We start from the raw sequence: 12,673 nt of genomic DNA, 5'->3' as shown, positions 1-12,673 counted from the left end.
TCAAATTCTACGTAAAGTGGCTCATAATAAAATACAATAAAGAGTCGGTTATTCAATATTCAAGTATAGCAAGTATACACAAGGGTGCACACCAACCTGCGGAGTATGATGGTACTAAAAGGTTTTGGGTGGAAGATATTGGCATGAAGCATCCCCCATTCCCTAGTCTTTACAATTCACAATCCACAACATATAAAAATTCATCATCACGAATTGCTGCTACATCTTCTTGCTCAGACACCTGCTGTTCTTCCCTGCTTCGTGACACGCACAACATATGTTTTTTTATGCCATATCAACCCTCCCTGCTTTTTATCGGTGTAAATCCACATTTATTCACTTCTAATTCGTGCGAATGTGCCTCAAGGTGGAGAAGCATCAGACAGCTCCAAAGAATTTTCTCTCACCATTCAATCCAATTCCATCTTCATGTATACATTTCCACCTTCAGCGATGCTTTTCTCTCACCTTACGAACGCCATTTGCATTTTTTCGCCCTCTTACCGTATATACAGTAGTATTAAATTTTTTCCTTCCCGATGATATTCCTGAAACTTCCCACTATGATTGTTATATGACCATTCCAATCTGATAAAACTCAAGCACATTGAAATTGGCAGGAGAACAGGTGGGAGTTATTTTTGTTAGCTATATGGGAAAATTTTCTTGGCAATTCTATCAGTAGATATAGGGATAACACTAGCATCTTGGTTTATGCACTGGCTTTATTGGGGAGGATGGATCAATATGGGTAAGAGAGTTGGACCAAACACAAAGACGAGGTGTATATGTCAGACCAAGTCAACAAACCAAGGTAAAAATATCTAATACAAGAGTTAAGGTAAATAAACTTTATTCCCGTAAGTTCCTACTTTATAATTTGAAACCTTGAAAACTTCAAAAATATGGTATTTGTAAATTTCGCACCTAAAAATTTAATTCGCTAATATACTGGACACACTTACGACTTAAACCGAGAGGCGGCTTAACGTAATTATTATCAAAATAATGATTAGATTACATTTACACCAGTTTTTGCTGACTAAACTGTCTCTCGGCTTAATCAGAAAAATGTCTTATTAGTGAGAAACTGATGAGAATTAATTCTAATCAGTATTAGGTGAGATTCTTAACAATCTCACCTACTATAATCCTAACAAAATTTCATGTCGTCCGATCGACCTCAAATTTGGCCAAAATGTGTTTCAGCACTTTCTGATCACGAATATATATGTGGCTAATTTACGTTCCCGGCCGGCTGGCCGGCTGGCCGCTCTTTGGAGCTTAATAGCTCCTAAACTAAAAAAGATATCGACTTGCGGTTTTCGGCAAAGGTTATATATCGGGTGAAAATTGCAACTTGGTGCATAGACCCCCCACCCCCCACCCCTCCTTCCGCCATTTTGAAGACCCCCCTTTTTTTGTTTTCTCAATAGCTCCGCCCCTATGGCATTCAGCGGACTCAAATTTTAGTATGTTATAGCTGGGCCTTAGAGCTTTCCATCAATACCATACTTAAGGTCCCCCGACCCCCCTGACCCGAGCTATAAGGGTCCAAAAAAAATTTCTTAAAATGGCCATAACTCCGGTTCTAATTGTCAGAATTTAAAAAGTGAGGGCTTTTTGGAAAGCTCTCGTGAAATGCTACTTCCCCTTCTAACATCGCAAGTTCATAAAACCACCGCTAGGGGCGCTTTTTTTAAAAAGAAAATTTTTAAATCTTAAAAGTTAAATAACTCAAAAATTCCATTGTGCATCGGGCTGAAAATTTAGTATGTTGTAGCCGTTGATTATACCTATCAAACAAAAAAAACCTTAAGTCGATCCATAACCCCTGACCCGAGCTATAAGGGGTCAAAGTTCGAAAATTGACCGGCCTCTATCTCCGGTTCTAATTAACATAGCGACCTAAATTTTACCTTTTTGGTTTCGTCTCGATGAGCACTTTCAGATGGAAGTTCAAAAAGTCACCACAGGTGGCGCTGTGATAGCGTCAAAATTCATCGAAATTCAAAGTCACTTTTCTCAAAAACGGCATTGTGCAAGTTAATGAAATTTTAGTATGTTGTAGTCCAGTCTAGGACGTTTCCAAAATGGTGCGTATGCGCGCTGTGGTTTCAATAGAACCGGAGATATGAGGGGTCAAAGTTCACGAAATTCAAAAAATCATATCTCCGGTTCTATGTGACCGATTTTGATGAATGAGGGCTTAAACGAAAGATGTCACCAAATGCTACAACTTTCTAGAATGTTTGAACTTCGTGGGACCAACACCAGGGGCGCCACAGTCGAAAAACCAATTTCAATATCACATAACCTCAATTATCTCGACTGTCGCTGAACCGATTTTGATGATTACTTCGACATAATTGTAGAGCACATTTGTCTCTACATTTCGTCCATACATCATTTTCCGCTCAGACTACGCTATCACTCAGATTTTGCCGTTTAAGTGTGAAAAAATTGATTTTTCCCATAATAACGCTTTGAAATCCCTCAGATGCCAATTTGACTGCCTCTACTCCACCAAGACACTTAAAATAGGGTTTTAAATGGAAAGTCCCACAAAATACAACAATTCTTTGATATAGTTGAAGTTCAACAAATGACTACTTGGGGCACTCTGGATGAAAAAACGAGTTAAGAAACAAAAAAAACCTCGCTTATCTTGGCTTCTGAGTAATCGATGAGTTCAAGTTCTACGGCAAAATTATAGAGAACATTCTGGTCTACATTTCACCCATATAACACTTTTCTGTCAGTTCATCCAAATCCTTGACATTTTGGTTCAAATACAAAACTTGTATAATTTCACGAATTTGGTTCAAGATAACTGAATGGCGTCTCCCTACTTCAGCATCAAATCGAATTTGCATGCACTCCGAGTTAGCTCACGTTAAGAATCTCACCTACATAAGCCGGTTAGGATTATCTGTCCCTTTTGATTATAATTACGTTAATCTGTCTATAGTCTTAAGCTGTAGGTCTGTTCAGTACATAAGATTTCGTGTAATGTAATTATTGCTCGAACTTTTAAACTTAACGAACTAGAAGTCAAATCCATGTCTTTTCGATTTCTTCTTCCAGAACGTATCTGAAACCCTTCTTCTGAGCGATAAGAGGATAACAATAGTTGTTCGCCTTACCAATTATGCAAAATTATTTTTTTTTGTTTTTCTTTGGGAAATGAAAAAAGTATGGAAAAATAATGTTTTATACATTTTATGGTAACTTCTTAAAAAGTGCTTAGTTGAAAATTCTTAATTAAGTACTCGCTAAGTGAAAATATTTTTCGTGTCCTTAATACAAAATAATTAATTAAGGACTTTTACAAAGGCCTTAATTAAGGACTTAGCATTAAGACTGAGCCACGTTAGTTTACTTTCGCTATTCGCCACAAAGTGATGACCTTTGTCTCATTTTCGTATATTTTTTAAGTAGTTGGATGTTCTAGAACTTCTTAAAATTAAGAAATTAATCTAAGAACTAACTAAATAGGGGAGACTGGGGCAAAACTTGTCAAAACGCGTATTTAGTTCTTTCACGAGCTCTGAGAAAACTTAAACGTTTTATAATGAGCATGTACTTATAGGAAATTTACAGCTCTTCAACATTGCAGAAGACTATTTTCCTCTACCTCGAAAGAAATGTGATTTTTGAATAATTTTCTAAAAGTCGATTTTGTGGAGATTCTCAAAATTGATGGGGAAAATTTTGTTAGTCTTCGGATAATTTGTGACGTTTTACTCTCGCAAACGTTAAAAATATCAAATAGACATATTTTTATAGGAAATTTATTCCTCTACAGCTTTGTTGAAGATAATTTTTCTCTATCTTAATCAGAGAAATGTGCTTAAATTGAGCAAATCAGTATTGATATTTTCTGTAAGCCAAATATTACAAAAATAGGGCTCAAAATTTCATTATTTTTTATTTTACATTATCCTTCCTCGAATCCCTTGAAACTTTGTAAGTTTAAGAAAGGTTCATGAAGGTTATCTATAATAAAAAATTTCAAGCCTGAGTCTCTTTTATTTTAGAAAATGGTAAATATTGAAATTTTCGTTTTGACAAATTTAGCCCCAGTCTCCCCTATTTAATGTTTAAAATTTAGCTCTAAAACTTCATTACGGACCACTTTTTTCAATCTCAAAAGCAAATGTACTTTTCTAGCCAATTTCTTAAACTTGTTTTTTTCATAAATTTATAAGCAGATATTGATAGGAATGGGGGAATTTGTCATAATTTGATTTAATTTAATTTTATGCTCCCATATAAGTAGAAATAGGTAATAATAAGTTACTCAACGTGATTGCATCTGCTTATAAGCCAGTAAAATGAAAGTGACATTTTTGATTAATATTATTTTTAGTTGCTCTTAGGATGCTTATCAGTAATAAACCGGTATTGAGAAAGAGGCGAGAAGCCCAGAGAAAAATTACTTTTGTTCCTTATCCATGAAGCTGCTGAATTTTTAAAATTGAAAGCATAACCTCAATGTGTATTGTGATAAAGGAAGAAAACTTGGAAAATTAATAATTACATTTTAAGGCAATGTTGAAATATTTTAAAATATTTGATTTCATTATATATTTTAGTTCCATCGAGTTCTCGGATTAGTCGAAGCTTGAAATCATTTAGAACATGCCAGAGAGTCTGACCAGTGGAACACGATCCAAAACAAAATAAAATATAATTTGATATGGATGTTTTTAGGGAAGCGTGGCCAGTTTATAAAATATTGTTTATAAATATTGCAAATCTTCCTTTTCGCTTATAGCACAAATTTTATTCTATTAATAGAATAGAATACAATTAGGGTAAAATGGGATAATTTGGAATCATTCTAATTCGGAATTTTGAGATTTCCTCAATGTTTTGAAAGTTCAAAAAGAAATGGAAAATCACGAAGAATTACAAATCCTACACAGCTGAGACATTGAGGATATTTCAAAATTCTGAATTAATAATGATTCCGAATTACCCTATTTAATCCTATTTTTTAGGGAGGAAAAATAATGCAGTATTCGAAAACTGGCAACATTAAAAAGCTGACCCCTTATTATGATATGTTTTATACGTAAATGACTACATTCCTAATTTTTTCTAACTAAAAATTACATCAAACATGAAACAGTTTATTGAACTATTTAACAGTAATTTTAAAAAAAAAACTTTAATAATATCCGAAAAACCAGAACTGATATAGAATTGTATTATAGCTTTGTGGATTTTCTCTGAAAGTACTACAACATTTTTTTTTACATTTTGGATTGAGAAATATTTAATTCGCCTATTTTTTGTACGCTTTCCAGAATCAGTCAACCTTACAATGTTCAGAGTTAATTTTTGTATGTGTAACCCAGTTTCCCTGCTTTTATTAAATCGTTAATAGGTAGTCATGCTTTATAGATTAGTATCAACAGTTTGATTGCAATTCCGGCAAAATATGAAGAGATTATCACAACCACTTTCCCCAAAACGCTTCCCATGAAAGTGCATGAAAGTATGGCTTATGAATCGGATAGGTAAAGGGAACACAGTGTTGGATAGTCCGGAAGTGTGTAGTAGAGTAGAGTGAATGAATGTCTACTTACAGAATACATTCAGTTTCATCGATGTTTCCTTCATTCCACGCTTAACCAGCTCGTTAGTGGCACGGCAAACAAGTGTTTTCCCATGGTCTTGTCTTGTGGGTGTAAAATTCAACGTTGATAAACTGACGTTACCATCTGATGAGACCTGCCGAATGGAAAAAAAAGGAACAGGATGAACCAAAACCATTCATTCAATCTAATATCTATGTAGAAGTAGATGATACAGCTCATGCTTTCGCACAATAGGAAATTGTCGACGTTATAGAACAATGAGAAGGTGAAAAGGTTAATTACATAAATTTCACATATTGTGTGTTTAACATATTCTCAACAACCTAACCACCAACATTTACTGTTACATCCCTAGTTGCTGCTGTTGTATTAGTCACAAACAACTCCTTCTACCCCAAAATTCTCTCCTAAAACCATTCACCACCTCCTGGCCCTACTTTCGAGTGTGTGAAATTATACAACTTTCTATATCTCACAATATTCACATCTAATAAAAAGCTCATGCTACGGGAAGAGAAAATGTGGACTCATATACAATTTCTTCCATATCACGCATTTCACTCTTCTACTAATGAATAGATTAAATAAACTTTAAGTTTTATTTAATCATTACCTGGAAATTTAATATCATATTTTATATTATAAAAGGAACGCTATACCACTTGTGGTATTGTTGTTGATCAAAAATGCTCTGGATTCGGTTTAAAATTTTAATGAAATAGTACACTTATGAAGATGAAACAGGGATCTTAACCTGGGAATAAATTCTAATTAGATCCAAAACTGTGAAAAAAATTGAAAGAAATAAAAATTAAAATCAAGCTAAATTATGCTCTGGTACGTTTTTAATGAATTTGTTATTTAAAAATTTATTTCAATTCTGAAATAATAAATATACGGTAAGAGCTCATAATTTTGGACAGTTTCTAAATTTGGACATTTTGAGGATAAAATTGAACACTATAAATAAATTGATTAAAGTTATGGATTGTTATTCCAATATTTGATGAATAATGAATTCTATCTTAATAATTGTTCCTTTTGGAAGATTTTAACACTAAATACGTTAAATTTTGAATATGATTTGAGTTAAAATTGCATTGTTGAAAATTCAGTGTGAGAAATTGCTTACGAGAAATGTGACAGAACTTCGTGTTGAATTCAGTCTTATTTAGCTGTGGTGAACAATGTTTCTTTGCTGTTTTTAAGTGATATTATTAAATATTCATTGAATATTGTGTTGATTCACATTAGTAGTGATTTGTACATTTGATCTGAAGTGAGATTTTCCTTGTGAATTAGATTTTTCGTGTGAAAAATGAGAAATTTTTAGCTTTTTTGATGACTAGGTTGTACAAATGCCTAAAAAAACAAAGTAGCATCATCTCTGTGATCGAGATGTAGTGAGAAAAGCCTTGAAAGGCTCCCGGAAAGGCCAAAAATGTGCGAGTCCAAGAGTACTTGGGGTACCGAAGTAAACTCACTTTAATGAATGATATAGCAAATATCTGGGCTTCTTGTGACATTCTACGATTCCCTTACATGAACAGGAAGAAGACTTGCTAAGATTGGTTCTTGAAATAGAGAACAATGGGCATCCCGTTGAGGCGAATTAGCTGTCCAAATATACAATTAAGTTATCCAAATTAACAACCAAGTTGTCCAAAATTTGAGTCATATGCACCTCTACATATCAATTCATTTTTAAATGTATTAAAACAATTTTAGTAAAAAAAAAGACAATAAACCCTTGCCAAGTTTCTAAGCAACCCTTCTGAAAAGAGAGTAACAAAAAAAGCCAATTAGTATTGAAAATATAGCACTGTAAACTCAGTATATTGATGCTTGTAAGCACTCTGTCCAAAAATTATGAGCCTTTACCCCACTTCATAATACTTTGCTAGGATGTGATATATTTCAATATCAAGCGTCTTAGTCATTTCTGCTCACAGTGTATAAATAGTGTCCTCGTTCTCTCTTATGCCCTGTTATAATCCTGACCAAAACCCTAAACGAGACTCAGAGAAAGATTGCAAGACTTAACCACTGATGAAGGCTTAGAGACCGAGCCGAAAGCTCTGGAGATAGTTGATGTGTTTCCTTCAGTGACTGTTTCATCCCGACGACTTCCGGATTTCCCTATTGTTGATTGCAACTTCACGTTTGTTTATTACCACAATTAACGATTTAAGGACTACCACATGCATAAAATATGCCTATGCCTATATAATCTATAAGAATTTCTAATGCTCAATTTCTTTCACTGACCTCAAATAGAACTTTTTGCATTTTTACAAAACAGTAAATATATTAAGAAACACAAAGGACTTAGAGACTGTCTCGAATCCTGATCCGATATATTATTACCGGATTTCTATATGACTTGGTTTTTGGTTTTCCGAACGATTTTGAGGTTTTGCTTTTCCCGAGGATATCTCAGGTTTATTGGATTTTGAAAGACCTCCCGAATGTCTCTTTCAAATTCTGTAAAATCATAATTTGGTTTTCCGATTTTGATTGGATTCTCTCATCCAGCAACATTTCACAGGTATGTTCTCATTAGTTTCGCCGAAAAAGCCATCTCTTGAAAGGAACTTAGCTTAGGTTTTCACCTGATTTCGAGAATCAATGCTGCGGCAAGAGTCGTGTGTGTTTGTGAAATCGTTAAATCGGGATTAGATATGAATACTTTATATCAGTTAATGGAGCCTTATTGATTCGGTTTAACTGGGAAGGGACGGGAAGGGATGTACATAAGAAGAAAAGGCGAAGTATGTGGAAAAAGGATCGAAAATTTTTGAAATGTGATATTATTAATGAACTTACCTTCACATTTGACGCTTTTAGTTCAACACCACTCATCCACCACGTTATTTTCCCTGGTGGTCTCGAGCCCACTGTTTGGCATTGCACTTCATATCGTCGATCCGCTGATAAGGGTTGATTTCCAAATAGGATTTCCACGGAAAGTGGTCGAACTGTAACACACATGGTATTAATCATTAATCATTTGTTTATTATGGTTTTATAGTGATGGGGAGAGACTCGGAGCATTGAAAAAGCAGAAAAGTCATAAAATTTACAAGAGGTTCGTAAAAGTTGGAAAAGTGTTGCGAGTAAATTTAAAAATTTAAAATGTTCCCTCCTGATCTGAATTACTCGCTCCGAAAGATATGCTAGCCGAGGGTAGCGTATATTTGTGTGACTTCCGAGTCAAAGTGAATGTCGCGTTGGTTGATGGGAGAGCACACGATGGACCACGAATGGATGAGTAAGTGTCCAACTCTCTAAGAGTGTCTATCTCGCCCCTCAGGAGCCCATCACCGACGCTGGAAAAGCCACAAAGAGGCCATAGCGCCCCAAAAAAGGAAAAAGTGTGTGCTGTCCCCCCTGAAGTGCCCGAGAGAAAAGATCGCGATTAATGTTACTCAATTAAAGTGCCAAAATTGTAATTTAAATAATAATTAATAATATAAGTGCGTTTGTGAAGAGAATTTCCCATCTTTTTTTTCCTTATTTTCCACGAGGAGGTCAGAGGCTACGTTTCATTTGGCGCCCAACTTTTTTCGATCCCACGGTTAAAAGCATTTTCTTTTGCGTGATGAGTTTTCTTTAAAATTTTGGTGTGCCTCTTGATACCTTCTCATTTTAATTTGGGAATCTCTATCACAAGTTTTTTTCGCACTTTTTGCACTCGATCAATTCACTTTTTCCCACATCTCTCCAGTGCATTTTGTGTGGAGATTGATCTTTGGGTGGGAAAAATTGATTCTCGGGCACAAGTGTCGTGTGATAATTTGTTTAGATATTTGTGGCTCTTGTGGATAGACACAAATCTCTTCACATTTTTAATTTTTCTCCAATATTTTATTGGAATTGGGCATTTTTTTAATGTGTCTCACAAGCCGCATGGTGAACACGAGGTGAGCGAAAGTGTTGCATAAGAGGTCAATTCAGTTGCTTACACCGTTAGTTCAAAGAGAATTTACGGTACATCTCCAAAAAATTGATATCGGAAGATATCAACTGGAGCACATTTTGCGCATTTTTCTCTATACCTCGTGGCTCATCTCTTGTTAATTTTTTGTGTTATAATTTTTTGTAGTATTTGAGGGATTTTTTTTCCATTTCTAGTAATTAATTGAAGAATAAAATGTTCGGTATACGATCTCCAAAGAAGAAAAGTACCCAAGGCAGCCCACCTTTAACAAGGTTGGCAAAGACAAAATCCCTGTCTAATGTTTCGGAGACCAGTGTGGAGAAGAATGATGAAATTTCACCAAGTGGTCGCGGTAGAGGATCACTAGCATGGAATGTGTCATTGGGAAAAGATACATCTTCTCGAATTGGTGCGGGGGGAGGTTCTCGTGCTGATGTGGGGGGATCTTCCGTGGCTGGTGCGGGGGGATCTTCAGTTGCAGATGCAGAGAAAAATTCTGCAGGTAATGCGGGGGGTTCTTCGGTGCCTGGTGCGGGGGGTTCTTTGGTAAGTGCGGGAGGTTCTTTTCCGGCTGGTGCGGGGGGAGCAATTCCAAAGAGGAAAGAGGATATTAGTGTGGTGGAAAACAGATTCCAGCAAATTGAGGGAACTCTATCACAGGTGGTGAAAACACTTGGGTTCATCAGTGAACAATTAGACCGCATGAAATTCCAGGATAATGTTAATCCATTTCCCACAAATACCCAAGGACTCGGTGCTACTCGATCCAACGAAAATTTGGGACAATCTATTGCGAATCAAACTTTCCGCCTAAAGGAAAAGCCATCAGTAAATAATATTGGCCAACTGGGTGGGGGTGATGGTGATGTGTTGAGCGTCCGTAGCGATCGCATTGGAATTCGGGATGATCCTATTCCTCCGTTAAGGGATGATACGGTTATACCACCGGTACGGAATCCGAACATTACGACAGGATTTTATAAACCTATTCCTATTAAAGATTGGGGAATCAAATTCTCTGGAGATAGTAAAGGGATGAGGGTGCAAACTTTTATTCATGAAATGGAGAAAATGGCTGCAGCTCAAGGTGTTTCGGTAAATTCCATTTTGTCCTCGTTGCACCTTTGTCTAACAGGAGATGCTCTTGAGTGGTATAGGGCTAGTAATCTTTTTTACAATTGGGGAGATTTTGCATTCGCCCTCAGATATACATTTGGGAGATCAGATTGTGACCTCACGATCAGGCGTAGGATCGAAGAGAGGAAACAGAAGGAAGGTGAAAGGGTAGGGGTTTATATCAGTGCAATGAAGTCCTTGTTTCGTGAATTGGAAATAAGACTCGACGAATTCACAGAAATGCAATTAGTTCGTAGGAACTTAACACCTCAATTTCGCGATGCAATTTTGTTGCGAGACTTCACCGCCCTTGATGAGTTGGAGTATGCACTCCATAAGGTCGAACAAAATATTCTCCTCGCTGCTACTGATCGCCCTAAGAAGGTTCAAGTCAATTCGGTTGAAACTGTTCCCCAAGTTGCAAGTGTTTCGAAATCCCAATCCACTCGATCTTCTCAATCAAGCCAAAATTCTCGCCAATTCAAACCTCGTAACCAGAACAATTCTCGTCAAAATTCGGGACGTGCGCCCTTGTGCGTTAATTGTTATCTCGGCTACCATTCTGTTGAAAATTGTAGTCAGCCACGCCGTGCTCAGTTGTTATGTTATGGCTGTGGTGCTGAAAATGTAACCTATCCCAATTGTCCTAATTGTAGATCATCGGGGGAAGCGAGAAGGGAGGATTGAGAGGGGCAATCCCTCCTAAAGTATCTTCAATTTCTGTCCCTCAGGTGTTGGTATTAGATGATAGTGTTGACGTTATAGATTGTAATTATCTTTTTTCTTCCACTGGGAATCCTACTGATCTTTCCACCCCAGAGAGTATAGTTCCGTTAAAAGAGTGTTCACATGAAGACCCTCCACTAATTGATTTGGCGGACATGGGGGAGGTAAGGGGGGATGGTGGGCTTTTGATTGATTTTTCCGAAAGTCCAGAAAATGTATCCCCTTTGAAATCTTCCGTGTTATCCTGCGGACCCATGGTGTTTGAGGTCAATGACACTTCTGAAGGAACTTCCTTTCAAGGTGACCCTCGTCCCTATCTAACGGTCAAGGTTTTCGATCGTGAAGTAGTGGCTTTAATGGATACAGGGGCGACACAAACATGCTTTGGGAAAGGTTCGGGGGGAATTCTTGGTGAATTTCAAATTTCAATCCGTTTAAGTCCTAATCCTATCTTTGTAAGGACTGCGGATGGTGTTATGCACCATTGTGAAGAATTGGTAGATGTTCCATTCCAATATAATAATGAGACTCATCTCCTTTCTGCTCTGTTGGTCCCTGATTTGGCATCGCCATTGATATTGGGAATGAATTTTTGGAGAGCATTCGGGTTGAAAATGATTAAACCTATGTCGACTCCGGTTGTTAATGAAGTGGAGTTACCGTCAGATCTCATTCACTTATCCCAAGAACAGAAAATAATCTTAGACGAAGCTATAAGATCCTTGCCAATCACAACCTCGACTTATTTTGGATGTACTCCCAAGATTACCCACACCATCGATACAGGAGATAATAGCCCTGTTCATGAGAGGTGTTATCCTGTGCCTACTCATTTAATGGGACCTGTCGATGAAGAACTGGTTAGGTTACTTCAGTTGGGGGTGTTGAGGGAATGTGAGCCAACGCCGTGGTTAAATCCCGTGACCGTAAGGATTAAAAAGGATAAGAGAATTAGATTCTGTTTAGACGCTCGGCGTTTAAATTCAGTCACAACCCGAGATACTTTTCCCCTTCCCCATATTGAGTCTATTCTTTCGCAATTAACCGGTACAAGGTATCTTTCTTCGATTGACCTTTCGGAGGCGTTTTTCCAAATTCCTCTTGACCCAGAATCTCAATGCAAAACCGCTTTTGCCCTTCCAGGGAGGAAGCTTTATTGCTTTCAACGAACTCCATTTGGGCTCGTCAACTCCCCGATGACCATGGCAAGGTTGATGGCAGTAGTTTTGGGCCATGATTTGGAAAATAAAGTCTACCACTATTTGGATGACATTTTGATAGT

At 36.9% G+C, this 12,673-nt stretch overlaps 1 protein-coding gene across 1 annotated transcript in view; it reads right to left on the bottom strand.

Moving 5' to 3' along the window:
- Positions 1-12,673, bottom strand: part of LOC129800669 (nephrin) — a 276,455-nt gene that overhangs the window by 189,637 nt on the left and 74,145 nt on the right. Inside the window, exons 7-8 of the mRNA XM_055845284.1 lie at positions 8,436-8,587; positions 5,598-5,742 (exon numbers count right to left, since the gene is read on the bottom strand). Of these exons, the coding sequence (XP_055701259.1) occupies positions 5,598-5,742; positions 8,436-8,587 (297 nt within the window). The remainder of the gene's footprint in view (positions 1-5,597; positions 5,743-8,435; positions 8,588-12,673) is intronic.

This window comes from Phlebotomus papatasi, chromosome 1, assembly GCF_024763615.1.
Source record: "Phlebotomus papatasi isolate M1 chromosome 1, Ppap_2.1, whole genome shotgun sequence".
Lineage (NCBI taxonomy): Eukaryota > Metazoa > Arthropoda > Insecta > Diptera > Psychodidae > Phlebotomus > Phlebotomus papatasi.
Note: the sequence above shows the minus strand (reverse complement) of the source record. Positions and strands in the feature narration are given on the sequence as shown.